Source organism: Drosophila nasuta, chromosome 4 (assembly GCF_023558535.2).
Source record: "Drosophila nasuta strain 15112-1781.00 chromosome 4, ASM2355853v1, whole genome shotgun sequence".
NCBI lineage: Eukaryota > Metazoa > Arthropoda > Insecta > Diptera > Drosophilidae > Drosophila > Drosophila nasuta.
The window spans coordinates 1,400,250-1,425,048 of NC_083458.1; the positions used below are offsets into that span (position 1 = coordinate 1,400,250).

Here is a 24,799-nt window from a genome sequence, read left to right on the forward strand (position 1 = left end):
TTAGTTAAAAAATATGGAATTTACGATGAATTCTAGATTGCATTTTTAAACAAATTCTAGAATTGTTTTTAGGGTAAGGGTAATTGTTAAAAATATAAAAAAAAAAGAATTCGTCGTTGATCCTAGATCAAATTGAACCTCTAAATGAGTATGAACACAATTGAATTTTTGTTTGTGGTATTGAAATTAAATTTAATTTTTTGTGTTGAAACGTTGTGTTTAACGTTTGATGTCTCGATACTTCTAGAAATTTTCGGAATGAATTTATATAATTTGAAGGTTTGTCATTTTTAACGCATAATAATAAAATTGCAATATACAATATACGGTGGCGCATATAATATATTTCAAGTGTAAAAGTTTAAGAATGAGCAGAACCATTTTAAATATATATACTTTCTTTATATTGTGTGTAGATTTATATGCACTATAAATTTTTTTAATAGTTAAAAAGGCTATTACAATTTTCAAGTTACGTTCACTTTATTAAAGCAATAAAAACTTGACATTTCTCACTCAGAAAATATTAGGAGGGAGAAAGACGTGAAACTTTGAAACAATATACATATAACTTAAGGTAATGGTCATTCCTATATAATTAACACCAAAATTTTAATTTTCGAGTTATTTCACATGCGACATGTCTTCGAAATTGAAATGAAAGCTTTGGAATTTTCTCCGAATATATATATCCAATATATATTAAATCCTATAATCGGTATAGAAATATTTTTTTTACATTCAGATACGATATTCTATTTTATTAATTTTTATGCATAACAAAATTCTAAACTGTATTTTGAAAATAAATCGTTGAATTGACGGTCGAAAGTGGGTGTAAAATAATTTTAAAACACGATATGCCACGATCTTTGCCTTCATCCTTCCTTGATTGATTGTCAATTTGATTTGATTTGATTTTTTAGTCAATATTTTCTCCTTTTCACCTCGTTTTGGTTGTATGCGTTGATCATAAATATTAATACTTTATGGTATCAAAGATTTTTTTGGTTTATTTTATACAATTACTAGTTATGGTAAAAGATAGATAAAATCGGTTATCAAAATTTTAGTAATGGAGAAAAATGCACATTTTTTTTTTAAATTTTGTAGGATGGGCCGAAGAAAATCAATATTGTATTGTAAAATAATGTTGGAGCCAGCTTTGCAGTTAACTTCTAACAAAAAAGATCTGAATCAATTTTCAAAGTACATAGTGCACCGCCGACAAATTAAAAATAAACTAGTTTTGTGTTAAAAGTTACAACCGTAAATATAAACCAACATATATTATTTATATTATGTATATATGTGGTGAGTGTGTGTTATCGAATAAATGTTAATAATGTTTATCTGCAGTAAGTAGTAAGTAGTAAGATATTTCTTTTATTATTAATCGTAAGTTGAAAATGTTAACTGAATGGTAGACTTTGCGTTTTTTGTATTAATAATTGCTAAATGTAAATCTCTCACATCAGAAATGGAATAAAACTAATTATTTTAAGCATTATTGTGTTATGAAAAAATAAATTTTAATAATAAATATATTAAAGTTAGTTACTATAGATTTAATAACTCCTACAAAAATTACATACATATATAAAAGATTTCATAGCTGTATTTAAATTACGTCAGATAGTATTTTAAAGTACATAAAATATTACATGCATGTATTGGCGTATAACTTATATACATACATACATATATAAATTAGTGTCAAATTAAATTAAAAAATCCGATATTTATTTAAGATACAAATCACTTACCTAATACAAATATACATACATATATACTTATTTAAAATAAGTCTTTAAAATAAATATTTAAAATTCTGTGTAAATTCTTTCTTATTTTTGTTAATAAATTAGGACCTAACAATTAATTTTTTAATGTTGCAAATATTTTCCAGCAATATGAAAAATTCGAAGTACAATATTTTTTTTTTAAAATATTGCGGTATTATTTTCAACATATACCGAAAATACTAAAAATATGCCAAATGGTGTATTTGGTATATTCATCGAAAAATACCATAGACAGCACAATATACCAGATTGTCGGCCAAAGCAACTAGCCCTAGTAAATATGCGTTTTTGCCTATACAAAAGTGTGTAGGGGGGACGTCTTCCAGATAATAATAACACTCACTTTTTGTATTAGTAGAATTTGTAACTTGTACAATGACTTTTATTGCACTTGAAAATACACTTGTTGTGCCGGTCAGCGAATGTTGAACATATGTTATTAGAAAAAAGTACTAAAAGTGGTCAGGGTGACCAACATGAGGAGAAACTAGATCAGTGTGACTGCGCGTGTGACAAGGTCACACATCAGTGCCGTGCACCAGGGAGGTGAGGTCGTTCGATGGGGGTACGGCGAGCGGGAACGTGGCCGTGCTGGAGTTCAAGATCGAGTCGGTTCCGGTTGGTCGTCGCGTCGTCACTGACGACAGGGCATTCACGTATGTAGCTTTGTAGAAATCGGAGAAGAGGAGCAGGAACATCACGCCATGAATCCCTTGGGGTAATCGCATTCGCGGAACAGCACCTGGAACTGATGCTTAAAGATGGCCACGAATTGCAACATTTGGAAGGTGGTCAGGTACTTCTTCCACCAAATGAACTCTTGGTACTTGAGTCCCATGGCAGCGATCATGTAATAGAAGTACATCACAATGTGTACGAGCGAGTTGAGGCCCATCCACACGGAGAAGGGCATGCAACATGGAATGAAACAAGAACAAATGATTATTACAGTAGCTTCTTTACATTATCAATGACACATGGAAGAGGACAGTATAGGACAGCACAGGACGACGAATAGAGAAACGAAGAAGGAGGAGTGGTGACGGGCTTCCGGAATGGAAGAGTCACCCGATAACTGCCTCATCTGCTACGTGAAGTTGTGTTTTCGCAGCTAACCAGCTTCGACGGAATATCCTCCGCCTCCCAAAATTTGGAATTTAATCTGTCGAGTTGATCGTCTGCTTGGATGGTGACTCTCGTCGAAAACGCAGAGACAGTTGTCGACACATTCTGGAAGACGGGGCCGGTGAGAGTCCAACCAAACACGGTTTCTTGCCCAAGGAGTGAGCCACAAATGTTTGGCCGGGAGCCGCTCAGGATGACTGGCGGAAGGATAACCGCGCCAATTAAAATGTCTATCTGAGCACCTTTGTAGAAGTATGGATCTGCCAGTTCAATCGCTGGTAGCTCCTTTAGGAAGCCTTTCGGCACACGGAATGATGGCAGCTTGTCTGCCAATTGTGGAATGACGAACGCTGAGGTCTCGATATGGAGCTTCGGCTTCGTTGGAGAACCAATGCTGAAGTTGCATAACTTCTCCGGTTGGCCCGCAATTGCATGATTTAGCCCAGATACTTGGGCTTGCACGGATTGGATGTTCTGATCGTTAATAGCAAAGTAATTTTACACATTTGTTGCCGAGTGATTCGGAGTGGACTGTATGTTGGAAAGTGTGGCTGAAGTGGAAGAGGCACCATTGTGGGCACTGTCGCCCCGATAGAGAAGAGTGTGGTACCGCCTCTTGCATGTGAAGCAATTGTGCGCACTCGTACACTCTCGGAGTTGGTGACCTCTTGCAAAACAATTCAAACAGAGGCTTTTCTGTTTGATGTAGGTCATCCGATCATTGACCGACATTTCAAGGAAGCTTGGACAGACTCGGACAGGGTGATTCTCTTTTGAGCACAAGTCACACGATTTGCCTCGCTGAGTGACTCGGGCCTTGAAAGAGTTAACTCGCTTTGAACTCTGCTGTCCAGTGGTAGAGTTCTTCGAGTGGAAAGGTTGCTTCACGTCCTCAACAGCCTCGAGTGTACGATAACGCTCGTTGAGGAACGTGCTCATGTCCTGCCATGCGGGAATCTTGGACTTGTCCACCAATGATTGCTCCTATAGAAAGACCAGGATGCAGTCGGCGAAAGGACTAGAGACTGAAATGTCTGAGTGGTCAAGAGCGGTCAAGCACCGCTGAATCGTGCCATGCAGCTCCTTAATCGCTGCCCCCGACTCTTGCGAATCCGTAGACAGGTTGAAGAGTATTTTGAGCTGGCTCGTGATTAATAAGCGCTTGTTTTCGAACCGCTCGCAGAGAGCACTCCAAGCCGACGCGAAACCATCGTTCGTCATCGGAAACTTGGCTACGATCTCATTAGCCTCATCTGCGGTTTTTGAATTGAGATGGAATAGTTTCTCAACTGGAGTCAACCTCGGATTGTTGACGTAGATGGCCGTGAAAAGATCACGGAAGGTCGGCCACCGCAATTTATCCCCACGGGATACTTCGGTGTCGACTGGAGGGAGCCGCCAGCCACTGGAGTACTCAGGAGGAGCGCATGCTTCACTCCTGGTTGATCCGGAAACATGGGTAATTTGCCCCTTTACACGGGCGAGACACCGCTCATACACTGCATAGCAGTGGTCATATTACGACTCCATGGCCTGTATGCCTTCGTGGTCGCCGTCTCGATGCAGTGCATCAGCGCACGTGGCATAGGCGGCCTCGACATTGTCCCAGAGGACTTGCAGCCGGTCATGACGGATCTCGTACGCATGTACGTTGTCGTCCTCGGCTGCAGGCCCTCTGACCCGAGAGTCTTTTTTCTCTACAACAACGGCCAAATCGGAAAATATAAGCGAAATCTTTTAAACTGTATAGATACTTACACATACATATACATATGAGGATATATATATATACTGTGCAACGTATACACAAAGTAGAAAAGATAGCGGGAAAAAATGCCGGTGGAACGATTATATACTTGTCACATATACATATATAAGGTACGAGGAAGAAAAGAATGGGGCGAACACACTTGCACAAAAAATGTATGGAGAAAAAAAAGTGTATTACTTATCTTGAAAAACCAATTGCTTGCTGGGGTCGAGCGATAGAAAATCCGGCTCAAAAGACCAAGAATGTGTAGGGGGGGGACGTCTTCTAGATAGTAATAACACTTTCACTTTTTGTATTGGTAGAATTTGTAACTTTTACAATGACTTTTATTGCACTTGAAAATACACTTGTTGTGCCGGTCAGCGAATGTTGAACATATGTTATTAGGAAAAAGCACTAAAAGTGGGCAGGGTGACCAACACGCACAGTATACTAACTTTGTCACTATCGATATCAATCGATCGCAACCACACTGTCAGCTGTTTTGAGTGGTCACACCTGCCATCATCTGGCATCAACAAAAAGTATTTCTTTAATAACTTCAACAATTTATCTGATCGCAACCAAATTTTCAAGAATCGTAAATGCTATTATTTGTATTGTACACACCAAAATTCGCAGCTCTAGCTTTAAAATTACGATTGTTATTCGATTTTTTTTACCCGCTACTCATAGAGTAGAAGGGTATTATAACTTTGTGTCGGCAGGAAATGTATGTAACAGATTCAACCTGGAGGCATCTCCGACCCCATAAAGTACATATATTCTTGATCAGCGTCAACAGTCGAGACGATCTAGCCATGTCCGTCTGTCCGTATGAACACCTAGATCTCAGAGACTATAAGAGATAGAGCTATAATTTTTTTCGACAGTATTTGTTATGTTTGCTTGCAGATAAAATTTGTTTCAAATTTTTGCACACTTCCGCCTCCGCAAATCAAATAAATCGAAAAATATAAGATCCCTAGTAAGAAGGCGTTTTTCACATACAAAAGTATTTTTTTTAATAACTTCAACAATTTTTATCTGATCGCAACCTAATTTATTATCTATACGGATAGACGAACATACTTTATAGGGTCGGAGATGCCTCCTTCTACCTGATACATACATTTCCTGCCGGCTCAAAGTTACCCTTCTCCCTATGGTATAAAAATATATGTATGTATGTACCTACACTAGTCGGCATATTTATTTTGACGAAGGGCTATTTATTTTTCTCTTATTTATAATATCTTAATTGTAACATAAAGAATGTTTTTATTATTTTATAAATTAACAACATATTGTTCTTCGAATAAAAATAATATTTCGGCCCAATAATTAAATTACAACCGAAAATGAATAAAGAAAAGTAAATCCTCTTCTCGAGTCTGTAACTTTTAAGGCGATTAGGAACAGTGACTATCAAATTTCGAAGGATTTCTGGAGATATCTCATTTTTTATTTGTCGTTGGACAAAGGAACTCTCATTTGTCCTTAACAAGCTTCTCTAGAAGTCTACGCAAATGACAGCCTTTTAATTTTATTTGCTTTTGATATGTAGGGCAGATCGTTTGCCACAATTGGCTTTATATAATTTTCCTTTAAGAAATGACGAACACGAACTGATACATTATTATTTGCCGTTAGATTCCACTGATCTTCAGCTGCTTGAGGCTTAAAAAAAGTACAATAATAATTCAATTTTTCTGTAATAATTCTATCTTTGCTTGGCGTTGTTTTACGTTGAAGACCAGTTCTCTTCAAATTTTAAGCATCATTCTGCTTTTTAAATGTAGTCCACACATTGACGACACACTTTATCTTCATTTGCAATGTCTTTTATTGGTATCCACGCTTCTTTAACCATGACTCTAAATTAGTTTTATTAAATTTGTAGTTTGTTCATAAGGTTTTATAATCGATTATTCAATCACATTTTCTATTTTATTTGCATTCATCTTATCAGTTTAAAAAATGTAAAGTGTAATCAATGCAAATTTTCTCATGCAAAGAGCTAAAATGAAATTCTTTGTTTTGGACAACACATTCGCAATGTACAGTAAGATTAAAACGTATCAGAAAGGTTTGGTCAAAATAAATATGCAGACTAGTGTATATACATATATATATATACAAATGTATATATTATATGTACATACATATGTTGTACCATTTTCTACTGCGCTGTTGCATTGCATTTGTAAGTATTCATCATTGCTTCGCGAACAGCATTCAAGTAAAAGTAGAATACTAGCCCAAAAAATTGTTTATAAACTCGGAATCATAAAATTTAGAAAATGGAACTAGTTATATTTATATTAACATACCTTAATATGTTTAGTTTTATAATAACAGAACCAGTCATTAAAGTCGGTAAGTGTGCATTACAATAATATTGTGTTTTAACATTCTTGGAAGACATGAATGAAGAGTACAAATATGTTTACATCCTATTTGTGGTATTATAGACTGACGAACAAAATATCGTCTTGACGCTGATCAAGATGATACATAAAGGGAAGGATGCAGCGTTGCCAATTTGTGGGGAACTCCCCAAAGTGCGGGGAATTTTAAGTTGATTGGGGATTTATTGGGGATTGGCATTATGTGGGGAAAATGCGGGGATTTATACATTTTTTGATTTCCTGTCCTTTATAAATTTGTGACAGCACACAAATAAGACGATGAATTTCGAGCTCACGCAATGCTGGATTTTTGTCAACATGGGCTTGAAGTTCAAAATAACATTGATGCTGAATGTTACTGGGGTAAAGTGTTTCGTCTGAAAAACGCTGCGGGAGAATACCTGTTTCCAAATATAAAAATTGTTATTTCGTTGTGGCTGATACTGCGTTTTTCAAATGCATCGGTCGAGCGCAAATTTAGTGTTCTTAAGAATTTGAAAACTGAAAACCGTAATCGACTGAATAAAGATACTGTTGTATCATTTATGGCTGCAAGAGAAGGAATTAAAAAACTAGGCGGCAGCGTCAAGTTCAACCCGTCAAACAAAATGCTATCCACAAAAATATGGAAAAGAATATGAATGTTGACTGTTTGAGTTTTTATTTTTATTAATTAAGAATACTTATATGAGTTATACTCAGCTTTTTATTGTTTCATTTAAAAAAAACCTATGTGGGGAATCAGCGGATTTTTGTCCCCAAATTGGCGGAATTTTATCCCGATTTTTGGGGAAATGTATAAATTTGCATTGGCAACCCTGGAAGGATGTCTCCATCTGTCTGTTATATACATACATTTCATGAAGGCACAAAATTATAAAACCGCTACCAATGGGTAGCGAGTACAAAAATCGAATAGCAAGCGTAGTTTTGAAACTAGAGTAGAACATACAAAATTAACTACAGTTTATGATTCCCGACAATTTAAATTTCCGTAAAATTCAAAATTTCCGTTTAGTAGAATCTTCTTCTTCATTTATAAGTGACTATGTGTAAGAGGGAGACCTATCAACTACTGGACTGTCTAGCAGTCACTGTTATAGAATGACACGAAATAAAATTGGACTTGGTGTTATATCATAGAAATTTTCTTTAGATAGAACCTTCCGTCCCATCATTCTAATAGTGGATGAGTGTAAGAGAGGAACGACTAATGTAGTATCATCCATTGAGGTCTGAAGAGGTGAACGTATTTTGGGTAATGTTTTGGTTATTTATCGAAAAAAAGTGTGTATCGATGTAAATAAGCTTATTATTTCACTTGCTAATTTTGGAGCTTTAAAATCAAATAGCTATGAAATTGTTTAAAAAAAAGTCCGAGTCGAAAAAAATAAAGAAAATAGACAGAGGTACAAAAAAATAATCGTTTAAAGAAATCGATTAAAATAAATCGATAAAATCGCTGCAGCTGCTGGGCGCGGTAAGCGGATTCCATTGTTATGTAGCATCCGTTATCGTTGATAAATATAACTTGTTGCTTACATAATGTCACGATTCCTAATATTGGCACTTAGTATTTAGCTTAAGCATTTTGAATTATCTTCTGAGACACTCGTTGAACGACGACTTAGATAGCAGGTATGACTCTAATGCCATTATTTTGTAGGCATTATTTGCTACTCATCAGCAGACGAAGAGTAGCGGGGACTAATATGGGAGCGTTCAAGAATTTCGTACGACATGAAGGGTTAAGAGGGGTCCGTTAAGTTGAATCTCCCTTCTCAAATCACTCCATTTAAATATTAATGCTCTGTTTCCATGTTCAATAAACACGAGCATGAGATTAGTATTGGATTTTCGAAAGCTCAATAAATAATCCATACCCAATAAATATTCCATGCCAAACAAATATTGGGAATCTTGGGTAAAGCCAAATTCTTGACAACGCTGAACTGTTGGTCACTTAATACGAATACGAATATCGAAGACTTCTCTTCGGTTTCAAGAATCATGCGAGAGAAAAGCGTTACGTTCTGCTGCGTTTACGTTGATAACGAAATAATATTCTCGAAGATCGAGAAAGCTCATGTCAAGCACGTAGACTGGGTTCAAAAGAGCCAATATGAAGCAAACGTAAGAGTAAAATATAAAAATCAGTGAAAGTTAAGATCATTCCTGGACCGCGCAAGTTATTACAGATACTTTATTAAAGATGTCATGAATTATGCCACTAACGAGATAGAGAGAGTTATTGGTCATTATCTGGGACGCTGCACTATATTTAAACTAGATACCCTAGATAGAATGTATCAATAAATATTTTTGTCAAAAATGCAACCTTGCAATTTTTACAGATGTTTAAAGTCAGGTGATTAAGCAGCTGATTTTTGTGACAAAATTGGCGGGAAACTTTTAATAACTTTAAACTCTTCGCAAATCCAAACTAAATAATATTTTTCTATTCTTTAAAATGGATATTGAAGTTGGAGGTAAATAAATTATGAATAATAAACACAGTTTGTGTGGTAATTTGTTTAACGTTATATATGTGTACTGTTTTGTGTTGTCCAATGAAATCAAAAAGCTGACAAAAGCGTTCGTCTTCTGTAGAGGAAAAAAAGATGTTCTGCGTATTTGTGCGTTGTGTAATGTTTGTTAAACAATAGTAGACATTTTATATTAAATTGTAATAACAGTCCGGTTTGCGGCTTTTTTGCGGCTTTTCCGATGCTTTAAATATTTAGATGTGCTTGAGTTCTGTCACGCCACGTTGCTGGACGTGTGGATGGACAGCGGACGCCACTCTTCCGCGCTGGTTGAACTTGTATTTGGTCAAATAGATGAATGTACACTGAGTGACGACAAAAAAGAGAGCAATAAATAAAAAAAATAAAAAATAAATAAATAAAATATCACGTATACGTCATGATGTCTATATGGGCATTGGAGTAGGCGTGGTCAAACTTACTTGAAAGTTTGCTTAAATATTTAGAGGTGTCTATTAATGAAGTATGCCAAGTTTCAGCTCGATAGATGCAATATTCGATTTTATGCCACCAAATCGGGAATTCGGACCATAGTGCGCTGGGCAAACATAGGCATTACTTATGTGGAGTTAAAGACATAAACACCTTTACTGATCATTAGTCTTTACCCTTCGCCATTTCGGAATTCAATCCTAATGCGACAATTAAAAAGTGGAAGACGCGCTCTGACGAGTCCAATGCACGAAGCTTATTTAATATAAGCCTGGCAAGGAATACTTTGTTGCGCATGCCTTGCGCTTGCACAGCAACGATCCTCAGCGAAATCTTCCTCACCCACACTATTAAAACAAATGATAAACCTCTGAATTGTTCTCAAATCTAAATGGTGCTGGAAGAAGCGCGCTTGCTATTCTATTTGGGAACAAATGGCGACTGTAATCTGGCTAATCTAATCTGACTATTCAAAGAGTTAGAAGTAAATTCGACAATATTAACACGGAAATAATGTTGCTTCTGGTTGTCGCGGCCAGTGTCTTGATCTTTGTTAGCTTCGTCTATTGCCGTATCACCAGAAAGAGAATCGCAGACAATAATATAAACGAGATGGTCGCTGAGATGGCTTCGGCTGACGAGTAAAAATGTTTCGTCGGCATTCCCTAATATTGCCACTTTGTATTCAGTTTAAGCATTCTTTATTCAGTTCTGACTAATTTCAAATCAATTAATAAAGTACTTGTTTAATTCGATAATCGTTTGCTACAGAAACACTTAATTTATATGAAACTTACGAAATATACTGCAATGCGAAACATCATTTATTTATTTCATATGGGAACAGCGCTTTAATACCGTTTATGACACGTGGACAACGTAGAAACCTGTGAGCAGAAACTGTGTGTCTGAACTAAAAAAAACTGAACTGGCGGAAATTTGAAAATTGCTCCTCCTGTTAAATAGGAGATGAAAAAGGAACGTCAACTTTTTCACTAGGTGAGCATGTGGATTTTGCTGGGGCGAGGAGTTGATTTTGGATCGAGGTTGGAGACGGTCGGCCGGAAGATTGTGCCGGACGATCTTGACTTTTTTTTTGTCTCGTGGAGTTGATTTTGGATCGAGGTTGGAGACGGTCGGCCGGAAGATTGTGCCGGACGATCTTGACTTTTTTTTTGTCTCGTGGAGTTGGTTGGCGATCGAGGTTGGAGACGGTCGGCCGGAAGATCGTGCTGACGATCTTGACTGTTTTTTTTTTCCTTGGAGGAGTTGAATTCTGATGAAGTGGTGACACGAGAGTTTGGTTACGTGCAGGAAACAGATTGTGAAATCGTGGCAGAACAATTCAACAAGAAGTGCAAATTACAAGCAGTCGAAGCGGCAGAAAAAAATACTAATCAACGAAATACAGTTGATAAATTAACGTTGGTCAGTTGCTTAAGCGCTTGATTGCACAACCAACAAAAACAACAACAACAGAAGCAGCGGCAACAACAACAACAGAAGCAGCAGCAGCTTTGAATCAGGCATTAAACACTGACGGTGTAGTGTACATGTGCATCCAACCGCAACATCCAAAGCAACAGCAACAACAACAACAACAGAAGCAGCAACGACAGCTACAACCAGAGCATCATCGCTGGATAAGTGCGGGCAACCGTCGCCGCAAGACACACGGCGCTTCAACGACGTGGAACAGCATCCACGACGTGGGATAGTGGGCGAGGCAACGCCGCCAACGCTGAGGCAGGAGGAGGAAACCGACTGGTGAGTCAGTTCCAGGCCGCCCTATTTTCGACCGCCAGTGCGGTACGTTCAAATACACGCAACTGTCGTCACGTTGCGTAAACGGAGACAGCAATCAATTTGTTTTCTTGAGATTTGCTGTCTAAATTTTTCTGCTGATGTGCTCATTTATTAATCATTAAATCGTAAATCTTATAAAGTAAATTAAAGTTCCAAAATAAATTAAAGTAAATTCAAATTTTTCTTGTAAATAAATGACAGAGTAGGGACGACAAACACCTTCATACATACATACATACATTCTTAAAAATCCACTTGCTGCGGGATTATATGTTTATATTTACTAATTTATATATATATACATACATATTCTCTATCACCACCCATATCGCCCCCTTCACCAATCCCAAGAGCTCTTAGGTAGGTTAAGGTTGACAATAATGCGACTCAGATAAATATATATACATATATACACTTATATAAAACATACGTATATAAATTGGTGAATAAATATATACGAACCGCCCGGATGTGTTACATATAAGAGAAGTTGTCCTTTACGCCGTTGCGGCTACATGTTGGTTTCGCTCGTCCTACTGCGTGATCTTGCTCCTTTGCCATTTTGTCCAAATATTTGTATGATATCTGTAAATAAAAATTAATAATAAATTAAATGTTAGTTATTAAGAAAAATTCATGAATTATATAATAGTAATTACGTTGAACATGGTTGTGTGAGTTCTCAGCATGGAGAGGAGGGGAATTCCACAGCACTACGCCGGATGAAGAGCAGCCACTGATATAGTGGCCAACGCAAGGGAGATGGCGCCGATGTGGTCATCTCAGGCAGGGTGGGTACGCCGGGGTCCAACTGGGCCCTATTCAAACATAAAATTGGATCAGTGAGTGTATTTATTGTTGTTTTCTTTGTACTTACCGTCGTCAATAGTTTCTTTTGGATTTCCTTTTGTTTTTGCGTAATTTTCAATTGCGCGGCAGCTGTTTTGTTTTTCTGTTAGTGATGCGTTTCTTCTGTTATAAACAGCTGTTAATATCGGTGAAGTTATCGATTGTGCGGACTGCGGGCCAGGGATGGAACTCCACCTGAGTACCGATTAGCCAGCCGGCGCGGCCCCAGGGAAGACAACCAGTCCGTAACAACCTTTACCTTTGAGGTGATCCTCGAGCCGACGCGCCATCATCGGTTGTACGGATTGCGCCTTCTAAAGCTTGCATGTAGCAAGCAGTATGCTGCACTCGGTAAACAGGCAGGGATCGGCGCTAGCTGACTGAAATGTCAGCAGCATTAGTTGCGATCATATTCTCTTTACGAGAGGTTAATTCTAACCAAAACATGTGCGATTTTTCACAATAAACCGTGGTTTTATTATATATAAAATAAAACGAAAATGTGTTTTAATTCATCGGGGAAAAACCAAACTGTTTGGATACCCTGCGCTACTACATCATATACAATGCGAACAAGAAGGCGTACTTTCCAGTCAGTTTCTTAAATACGAAGTGACCATCACAGTGGTTCTTAAAATACCAAACATTTCGTTCTTTAAGCTATCGATCGATCTTTTTTTGTATATGGGGTTGCGTGGTAAAAACGCGATTGAATAGCAATTTTTTTTAAAGCTATGAATAGCCCCGAATTTATATATAGCGTCCAACACTTGACTTTGTTCATTAATAATTTTGTATATTTAATTTCCGTTTTAGGTGCAATATTTCCACAAGAGGCGGAGCAAAACTTCAACTATCCGGAAATGGTATTCCAATATGCTGTGCATAAGCTAAATCTTGATAAAAGTCTTTTGCCTAATACTCAAGTCGTGCATCACACACAATATATCACGAATGACAGTTTTCAGGCAGTACAAAAAGGTGTGTTTGCTGTGAATGTTATGTTATTTGGTAATGTTTTTATAATCGGGCAAAAAATATATGTAAGAATGTACATGCAGACGAAGGCCCCATAAAGTATTTCTATTCTTGGCCAGCGTCAACCACCGAGACAATAAATCCGTGGCCGTCTGTTTATCTATCCGTCCGTGTGAAATACTGAGCCTCAGAGACTATAAGGAGCTATATTTTTTTTCGACAGCATTTGTAACTTTTGCACGTTTTGCCACGCCTACTTCCAAACTAGTAAAAAAAAAATAGCCTTTAGGATTTCTTATAATTTTGTTACAATCAGATAAAATTGTAGAAGTTATTAAAAAAAAAAATGTTGCAAAGGGGATACGACTGCTATAGTTTAGCTGCTTTGGTTGGCAATCTGTCATATTTTATACTCTATGGAATGTTTTGTATGCAATAGTACGATATAAAATAGTACGATATAAAAAATTTATAGTTTTAACTTGAATGAGCTTCCCAATCCAAGTGATATATTTTGTAGAACAATTAGCTGCGAATTTGAAAACTGAATTTGCTTGTGAGATGACTTTCTGCAGGAAGCATAATATCAATGTGATTATTGTTTAGGAATTGAGATAACTTATCTTTGTGACGTGGATGCCGTTGGCATTCTATAGTTTTGTACGAAGTTCATAGTCCTCTAGAGCTTGTAGTGAATGTATATGCGCGACGAGCAGCTCTATCAAGACATTTTAAGTTCCCATATGATCTTGCATAGTTTTTCGCACAAATGATACAAATTTCATCATACTTTACTGCACGCTGCCTATTACTTTTTTTATTGTGCTAGTTGATTGTGCTCCTAGATTTTAGACGGCTTCTGTTGTTAAAGTATTATAGAAGGCCAGTGCTTTCCAGACCCGATTATAAAGCGTTTGCAAAGTTTACGGATTCCTTAGTAAAATCTGCACTAAGAGAGATCCAGGCCGCTCTGGATAAAAATGCATCGTGAGTAGCAAGTCAGAGACCGCCAATGGTGCAAAAGTTAAAATGTCGTCACAGTAACTAAATCTAAAACGGTTCGCCATATAAAAAGAAGGCTGGCAAGCAATCAAATAGAGTAATTTTTTTTTTTAACGTTGTAATAAATATTGAGCATTTTAAATTCCAAAAATGCACATAATGTCAAACGTTTAATCAAGTTAATAACATGCAGACGGCAGTGAACTGCTATTTCAAAGAATTAAAAGTGTACTTGAGTAAGAAGGTCAAGTGGTCGTGCTTCATCGGCTAAGTGTTCGTGTGTTGCATCACACATAATACAATGGTTCTCCTAAACTAGAGAAGACTGCTACAAATAAGAAGCTATTTATTATTCGCTATATAACCCCTAAGATTTTAAGAAATAAACGACATACCATACAGTATCTCACAAAGAAAACAGCTAATGATAAATTAATATCAGCACTGCCTCATGTGTACTTAATCAAAAATTTACTTTTTATTCCCGCTACCCCTAGGGTATAAGTATACTAATTTTGTGCCGGCATGTATGTAACAGGCAGAAGGAGGCTTCTCCGACCTTATAAGGTATATATATATTTTTGATCAGCGTCAACAGCCGAGATGATACAGCTATGTCCAACCGCCCGTATAAACACATATGTAGATCTCAGAGACTATAAGACCACTCTCACTTTCCTCCGTTAATCGAAAACAGTCTCGATTTTGGTACAATACTAACTACAGTATTTTTGATTCAAAAAATTTGGATCCGATCAGACAAATTATTATTATTAGGTGGCACTACAACCCATTTCGGGTTTTGGCCGACCTCAGCGTCTCCCTCCAGGCGCCTCTGCTCTTCGCGCGTCTCCTGGCCGAGCCAGCGCAGACGTTGTATTGTGATGCGCCGGACCACGTCCACGTCGTCGTACAACTCGTACAGCTCGTGGTTCATCCGAATGCGAAAGTCGTCTCCAATCCGAACGGTACCGAAGATCTTGTGAAGAATTTTTCTCTCGAACACTCCAAGCGCTGCTGTATCTGTCATTGACACTACCCATGCTTCTGCGCCATATAAGAGCACGGATAGGATGAGTGTCTTGTAGAGTGCTAATTTTGTTCGGCGAGAGAGGTTTCTATTGCACATTTGCCTACTCAGACCAAAGTAGCACCTATTGGCAAGTGTGATTCTTCGCTTGATCTCCAGGCTGACGTCATTTTTGGTGTTAATGGCAGTGCCAAGGTATGTGAACTCCTTGACCACTTCGAACGTATAGCTGTCTGATACCACATGGAAGTTTAGGCGCCGCGCCTCCCTGCTTGTCGACAGCATATACTTCGTCTTGCCCTCGTTTACCGCCAAACCCACTTTTGCTGACTCTTTTTCGATAGCGGAAAATGCAGCAGTGACATCACGCTTGCTGCGGCCAATGATGTCAATATCATCAGTGTAAGCAAGGAGCTGGACACTTTTATAAAAAATAGTGCCAGTTCGATGTACACTGGCTTTCCGCAAGACCCCTTCCATCACGAAGTTGAAGAGGTTGCACGACAGGGGGTCGCCTTGTCTGAAACCTCGAACGGTATTGAAAGGTTCGGAGAGGTTCGTTCCTACCTTGACAGAGCTGATGGTGCTGCTCAATGTCATCCTGCAAAGACGTATCAGCTTTGCAGGAATACGGAACTCAGACATGGTGGCATATAGGCGTTCCCTTGTCGGGCTATCGAATGCAGCTTTGTAATCGACAAAGAGATGATGTATGTCAATTCCATTTTCGTGGGTTTTCTCCAGGATTTGGCGCAATGTGAAGATCTGGTCTATGGTGGATTTACCAGGTCTGGAGCCGCACTGATAAGGTCCGATCAGTGTGCTGGTGTACGGCTTCAGTCGTTCACATATTACGCTCGATAGGACCTTATATGAGATGGCAATCAGGTACACTGCGTATCTGTAACCAGATTTCCATTTTCATCTCGACAGTTAGATGCTCCGGTCTTGAAACCTTGTGTCAGACGGTTGACTTGTTGGTAAAATTTTCGAGCATCATTTCTGTTTTGCAACACCTAGAGTTCCTCGCACTCTCGCTTTTCTTGCTCCCGTTTTTTCCTTCCTTTTCTCCCAGTAACGTTCACACGTAGCTCGCGTTGCGCCAAACTGAACCCAATGGCTGTTTCAGCGGCAACTCGCATGGAGTGGGATATGTGCGCCCAGAGTTCGCCGGCGTCAACAGGGAAAGGGGCAGGTTGGTGGAGCAGTTCCGAGAGGTGAGTGGAGTAGGCTGTTGCTGTCCGTTGTGATCGCAGCCTAGTGACGTCAAGCTTTCGTTGCGTGATGGGGCGTACGTTTTTCGCTCGGCATAGCCGCATGCGTATCTTGGCTGCGGCAAGATAGTGGTCCGAGTCTATGTTGACTCCACGAAATGTTCGCACGTCCATCACGCTTGAGGTATGCCTTCCGTCCATCACAACGAAATCAATCTGGTTGCGCGTTTTTTAATCAGGGGATAGCCAAGTGGCCTTGTGGATGTCGAGGTGCCGAAATCTGGTGCTACTCACTACCATGTTTCGCGCCGCGGCGAAGTCAATCAGCCTGAAACCGTTGTTCGAGGTGGTCTCATGGAGGCTGAATTGACCGACGGTGCGGTCAAAGATGCGTTCGCGCCCAATCTTTACGTTAAAGTCCCAGAGGATGATCTTCACGTCGTGGTTTGGGCAGCGGTCGTATGTGTCCTCGAGTCTCGCGTAAAATACATCCTTAACAGCATCGTCCTTCTCCTCCGTCGGGGCGTGCGCGCAAATTATGCTAAGATTGAAAAATCTAGCTTTGTCGCGGATTGTAGCCAGCCGTTCACTCACTGGGGTGAAATTGGAGACGTGGTGGCGAAGTCTCCAGCTTACTACAAATCCGCATCCAAATTCGCGCCTCTCCGCATGGCAGCTGTAGTAGATATCGCAGTTTGCTCGCTTGGAGCAACCTTGTCCTGTCCATCTCATTTCCTGGACGGCGGTAATGTCAGCCTTTAATTTTTCGAGGGCATCCGCCAGTTGGATAGAGGCACCTTCCCAATTAAGGGTTCGGACATTCCAGGTAGGTAAATCGTAGTCCTTTTTCATTTTGCGGTGGTCGTCAACATAAGGGGGGATCCTATCCGAGGCTTTCACTTTGGTTTTCCTTGGGCTTCTTTTTTCCGAGGCGGGTTCCAAACCCTGCGCTCAACCATTTACCGTCCGGATGACTTGCTGCACACATTAGCTCACTATCTAGCGGATGCTAAGATAGCTACCCAGGAGGTGCCACGAGGAGGCTGTGTGTCAACTTGCAATCATTCGTAGACAGGGATCGCACTGGCGGCCGCCAAGTTGACCGCAATCAGAAACTTTACTCTGTACGAATGAAAGCCAAACTCCTCCTGATCAGACAAATATCAGTTATTAAATGATCAGACAAATATCAGTTATTAAACAAATATTTTTGTATAGGAAAATTCGCCACCTACTAGACGTCTTAGTTGCCTTGGCTGACAATCTGGTATAATTTGCAATCTGTGGTATATTTTAAATGTGGTAATATCAATATACCAAATATGTCACTCGCCTTTTTAAAGTATTTTTGTGGTATATTTTAAGACTAATGGCGCGCTATTTGCTTTTATTCAAAATGGGTACAGTGTATCTTACAGTTGACCACACGCGACTGTAGCTTTCTTACTTGTTTTCATTTTAGTGTTTAGCCCTAATATCCAATCTATTTCATTGGGTAGATATGGAATGAACTGTAAAATAAAATTCACGGTCTTTAAAAATAAAAAAAAAATTTTAATTATTATTAATCTCTTTATTGAATTTATATAGTGTGCAATCTCATCCATATTGGCGTTCAGGCGATCTTTAGTCCGTCAAACTCGGCCTTGGCAGCCCATATCAATTCTATATGTGCGGAGCTTGATATACCAGATATAGGAACAGGTCGGTCAACCCAAGAATTTTCCATCAATGTACATCCATCAAAGCAATATGTAAATTACGCTTTCATCGATGTTATACAATATTTAAATTGGACAAGGTTTGGAATTTTATATGAAAAGAATTACGGTAAGCACTTATTTAATGTATTCTTCTGAAAAATATACAGAATATTTCACAGAAAAATGCAAATATTTACAATTTATACAGGTATATTAGCATTAAATCAACTTTCGCGTTCAGTTCAATCTGAACTGCACATTCGACAAGTATCGCCGACATCGTATTTTTCAGTTCTAAAGGAATTTAAACATAAGGAAATACACAATATAATTATTGACACTAATTCAGCTGATATTGCTATATTATTGAAAAATGTAAGTCAACAATAATATACCGGCAAAATGGCAATTTGCAAAACATCAATGTTAAGAAAAATTGTGTACTTGTTGTATTTAATGGAATAACCAACATTCCAAGGCGAATAATATCAACTCGTAATTTGGTCTGCACCTGTTTTTGAATGAGAAGTTTTTATACCCGCTTCCCATAGGGTACAAAGGTATTATAACTTTGTGCTTATAAAGTACATACTTATATATTCATCATCAGCGTCAACAGCCGGGATGATATAGCAATGTCTGCCTGTCCACATGAACATCTAGAACATCTAGCACGCTTTTCCAGTTTGGGCAAAAAAAGTTTAATTTCTACTTTCTATTTTGAACGTAATACAATATAAATATATAAAGCCGTTTTTTTTTTGACTAAAAATGTGTAGCGGGTATCTTACAGTCGAGCACTCTCGACTATAGCTGTCTTACTGGTTAATGTATTTGATAATACATTAATATTTATAGATTCTTCAGCAACAAATGAATGAGTACAAATATCAATACTTGTTTACAAGCTTCGATTTGGAAACGTTTGACCTAGAAGATTTTAAATATAACTTTGTAAATATCACATCATTTCGACTAGTCGATATGGGTGATGTAGCGGTCAAGGAAATTCTTAAGGACATTGATTTATATAATCGAAGAATATTTAAGCAAAATCAAACCGTTTTTAAACAACAAAAATCTGCTGTCATTGAGGTAAATATTTATAGAATTTATATTGATGACAGCTCTCAATATATGTATTAAATTATTTTAGACAAATGCAGCATTAATGTTCGACTCAGTTTATGTGTTTGCCATCGGCTTACAATCAATATATCCTTTGATAAACCTATCAAACTCAACTTGCGACGATGAAGTACCGTGGAATGGGGGTCTAAGCTTAATAAATTATATTAATGCGGTATATTAATAAATACACATACATATATATAAGTACTTAGTATTTCTTTTCGGATTTTATTAATTACGATAATTTCTACATGTATGTATTAGGTTGAGTGGAAAGGATTAACAGGTCCCATACAATTTAAGGAAGGACAACGAGTTCAATTCAAATTGGATTTGATCAAATTAAAGCAACACTCCATAGTTAAGGTTGGTGAATGGACGCCCCAAAACCATTTAAATATTACGGAACCATCATTATTCTTCGACACTGGGTCAATGAATGTGACATTAGTTGTTATCACAATACTGGTATGTATCATTTAAATATTATGTCTATAAGAAATACTGAGAGTTTTTTTGAGATTTGCATCTGAAACTCGACAAATTTGAGTTCAATATATTTCAATATAAATTTAGATGGGTAAAGTGTGTTTATACCCATTATTTAGAAGTTAAATGAAATCTTGAAAAATAAAAAAAATTTAAGTGAATAGTATAAGATCTTTGTGTATCATAAATTTGGATTTCGGTTGAAATTTGTTTGTTTTGATTTCTGTTTTTTGTTTATCATATGTATTCAATATTGTATAAACACTGAATATCCACTGCATTATTTAATATCTAGTCTTCTAGCTATATTTAGTACATTAAATTATATTTTGGAGAATTTATTGGATACAGGGTACTGAGCTTAGCAAAATTTGATTTTCTAGCTTATAAAGATTAACATATAAGTTTAAGTTAGTGGTTTAATAAAACTTGCCATACTCATGCCATTCTTGTCTTTACCTTTTCGGCACCGGATCATTTCAAATACTCGGCTTGTGTCTTTCGGGTGGCTGTGCTTCGTGCACCCGATCATTTTTGCACACATGACACAATGGCTTGAGTCTTATGAATATCTGCTCAAATTCTGAAAATCATCCGAGTAATTTCTCAGACACTCGAGTGTTTTTCCACCACCTCCTCTTAATGCTTGTGAGTCGATGCGTCTCGCAGTGAGATTTTATGCCTATATATGATTTCGGCGAGTTGATACTTTGACAAATGGACAAACAAATAACTAGCTAAAACTAATTCATAAAACAGAGAAATTTGCTAGTTCTTTATTTTTCACATGTTATAATTTTACCGAGTGCTTGTGCGTTACCGAATACACACACCCGTAACCACCGGCACCGGCTTTACCCGAGTGCGTAAAAACACACATCGTAAATTGCCGAGTAATGCACCCTTTTTTGGTACAAAATAAGTAAGAAAGCTGCAGTTGAGTGTGCTCGACTGTGAGATACCCTCTACCCATTCTGAATAAAAGCTAAATATTATACTAAAACGTATATTTGGTGTATTAATATGGTACTACACACAGTATATACTATAGAGTGCAAAACATACCAGATTGTCAGCCAAATTTGAAAATTTGAAACAAACTTGATCTGCGTGCAATCATAACAAATACTGTCGAAAAAAATATAGTCTCTGGATTTAGTGTTTCATACGGACAGACGAACATGACTAGATCGGCACGGCTGTTGACGCTGATCAAGAATATTTATACTTTATAGGGTCGGAGATGCCTCCTTTTACCTGTTAGATACATTTCCTGCCGGCACAAATTTATAATACCCTTCTAGCGGATATAAAAATATATTGCAACCAAGTTGCAATATCTCGAATGATGTAGTGGCGTCGAAGATTAATAAAACATTTTTTATTTGGAGGAAAAACGTTACTTTGAATGGATGACGGATGCTTTACTCCTGACTGACCCGGATAATTTGCTCCTTCACACGGGGGAGGCACCGTTCGTATACTGAACAACAGTGGTCGTATTTGGCCTTCATGGCCTCTATGCCTTAATTGTCGCCGCATCAGCGCACGTGGCATAATCGGGCTCGACATCCTAGAAAACTTGTCACCGGTCTGCCTCGGATGGTAATTTGTGAATTCCATCCCAAAAAAACTGCGCCGGCTTGACGGCAAGAACGAATCAGGCCAATTTCTGATACCCTGTTCTGTGTGAACCGTATTCCAATGAGGGCGTTCTGCATCGACCGAAACAAATGATAGTCAGAAGGGGCAAGGTCTGGGCTTAAGGCGAGTGGGGTTACAGTTCCCATTCATTGTTTTCCAAATAGTTTTTAACCGAAATGGAAACATGGGGCCAGCGTTGTCATGATGGAAAATAATTGCACCGTGCCTGGTCGCATATTCCGGCCGTTTTTCGGCTATTGCTCTCTCGGGTTGAGTTCATATGGAACCTATTTTCCATCCTTTCCAATGTATCCGGCTTCTTTCAAACGTTTTGCGATGGCTGCTTGACTGACTCCCAAAGAGCATGCTCACCATAAACTTAAACCAAAATAGGATGACTTTCGGCGGCAGTTTTCTTCATATTGAAGTAATGAAAAAGAATTCCCCTCAAAAACACTTTTCCAGGCAGAAACATCGACATATCTGAGTGCATAAAAAATAATGTTCTTTACGCATCAATTGAATGACATATACTGAAACAGATGCACAATAACATTAGCTTTCCAACGCATCTCTGAAAACGATGAAAATTGAAACGATGGTAGAATAGTCATGCGACGCCATCTCTTAGCAAACCGCAATAAATTAAGTTATATACCCAATATTTTTCTTTTCCACACTTCTTTCAAACGTTTTGCGATGGCTGCTTGACTGACTCCCAAAGAGCATGCTCACCATAAACTTAAACCAAAATAGGATGACTTTCGGCGGCAGTTTTCTTCATATTGAAGTAATGAAAAAGAATTCCCCTCAAAAACACTTTTCCAGGCACAAACATCGACATATTTGAGTGCATAAAAAATAATGTTCTTTACGCATCAATTGAATGACATATACTGAAACAGATGCACAATAACATAAGCTTTCAAACGCATGTCTGGAAACGATGAAAATTGAAACGATGGTAGAATAGTCATCCGACGCCATCTCTTAGCAAACCGCAATAAATTAAGTTATATACCCAATATTTTTCTTTTCCACACGTTTAAAATTTTTCTCTTCCTATGATGGGAAATGAAAATAGACAAATTTGCTGGGCGTTGATGCTTTATCAGTTATATATGGCCCTAAGTTATAGTTATAGTATTCTACCATATAAACAGTGAGTATACAAATGGCTAAATTAATAATAATTGGCTTATTTAGCACGAAGTGATTTCGTGCTGGTTAAAAAATCAATTATGTAAATATATGAAATATTTTATTTACTCGTGTGTGATTCTATGATATTTTCAGGAAACGCCTTACGTTATGATGCGTTACGGAAAAAACTTTACTGGCAATGAACGTTTTTATGGGTTTTGTGTTGATATTTTGGAAACAGTAGCACGTGAGGTGGGATTCGACTACATATTGGACTTGGTGCCAGATCGGAAGTACGGCGCTAAAGATCCAGAAACTGGCCAGTGGAACGGCATGGTCGCAGAGCTTATGAAATATGTTCGTATTAATTTTGTATGATCTTAGATAGTTTAAAAATTTCTATAGAGTTAAGTTAAACGTATACGGTAATAGTATTCCATTTTGTCATGCACAATATAGTAGCACTTTAAAATTTATAGTGTTAATAGTCTGTGTAAGCTTGGCTACCCTCGGATTAGAAGTTATCAAAGGAACCATTCAGCTTAAACTTATAGTACTACATACAAAATATAGCTGATTGTCAATCAATGTCTACACCATAAAGTAAATATATTCTTTCGCAGATTCAACGACCGAGACGATTTACCATATCCGTCGTTTGCATACAAATCGATTTTGCTTAAACTTTTTCCCGCAGACAGTGACCAGTTGAAATGCCGAGCATTTCACCTGTAGTCTTTCCTTGAAATCTGCATGACGTATTCGGTTAATTTTGAAGTTTTGCACGAGTTGGTATTACGCCAGCTCGCGTCCCACTGAAGTCTAGAGCGAACTTCAATTTCCATGCCTAGAGATCTCAGGAATATCGGCATATTGCACTTGTTGCTGATATCAAGCCCCTCTTTGGCAGGAGTATCTGCGAACTCGTTATGCCTCGATGCCCTGGTGGCTTAGGATCCAGTAGTTACGCACGACCGCAGATGCGTTCAGCGACTCTACTGCCCATCTTCACCGTCCGTGAAGAAGTTAAGGGCTTCGGGGATGCATAACCCCTCCCGCCAGCAGCCCGATTCCACGTATACTGTGTTAATATGGTCAGTACAGGTAAGGGGGATAGCATAGTTCAAATCTATGCTAGTCTCTGTACCAATAGCGCTGTGGCCGTAGCAGGAAACCTAAAGGCCGATTATGATGCTATGGATTGCGCGTAAAGGTATAGGGGTTCGACGCCAGCTATTACATCGAGGGCTTTAGTAGGCGTCGACCTGATGGCGCCTGTGATGCATGGTAGCACTTGACGCTGTGTCTTTTCCATGATGGATGGATGCGTCTATTAATTCGTGGCCTTCCACCACCTTAAAATACCATAGGTGACGATAGGGCGAACAACATAGATATATGTCCACCGCTTAAGATGAGGAGAGAGGCCCCAGGTGCACCTAAGCATCTTTTTCGCCTTGTATCTCCAGTGACCTTCTTCACTCTTTCTAACACGTTGAGCTTCCATGTCAGTATGCTGTCCAGAACCACAGGTAGGTATTTTACTGCTTGGCTGGGTACATCCTATTTTGTGTGAGGGGTGGGGGTATCTCTTCGTGAAGAGGATAAGATCCGTAAGGCCCTTCATGAGTTAGAATTGACGGTTTGGAAGGCGCCTGAAATGTCCGGAAAAGCTCCCAAGGCATATTCTTTAAAGTGGTCTGCTTTTTCAATGGAGGCTACTAGAGCATGGAGAGCCACC

General features: G+C 38.3%; 1 protein-coding gene and 1 long non-coding RNA gene across 6 annotated transcripts in view; one reads left to right on the forward strand and one right to left on the reverse strand.

Moving 5' to 3' along the window:
* Nucleotides 1-2,048: 2,048 nt before the first annotated feature.
* On the reverse strand, nt 2,049-13,974 carry LOC132794971 (uncharacterized). The gene is made up of 5 exons (XR_009633398.1): nt 13,780-13,974; nt 12,753-13,714; nt 12,535-12,693; nt 12,338-12,460; nt 2,049-2,631 (listed from the first exon to the last, which is right to left on the reverse strand). It is a non-coding gene; the product is annotated as an uncharacterized LOC132794971 (long non-coding RNA).
* Nucleotides 6,970-24,799, forward strand: part of LOC132794968 (glutamate receptor ionotropic, kainate 2) — a 35,241-nt gene continuing 17,411 nt past the window's right edge. For 2 of the 5 annotated variants that reach the window (XM_060805325.1, XM_060805327.1), the window contains exons 1-7: nt 13,588-13,705; nt 18,539-18,778; nt 18,860-19,026; nt 19,510-19,746; nt 19,808-19,954; nt 20,047-20,250; nt 23,212-23,415. In XM_060805325.1, coding sequence (XP_060661308.1) covers nt 13,588-13,705; nt 18,539-18,778; nt 18,860-19,026; nt 19,510-19,746; nt 19,808-19,954; nt 20,047-20,250; nt 23,212-23,415 — 1,317 coding nt within the window. Of the gene's footprint in view, nt 7,060-13,540; nt 13,706-18,538; nt 18,779-18,859; nt 19,027-19,509; nt 19,747-19,807; nt 19,955-20,046; nt 20,251-23,211; nt 23,416-24,799 lie in introns of those variants that run through there. The other 3 variants (XM_060805323.1, XM_060805324.1, XM_060805326.1) reach the window with 3 other exon arrangements.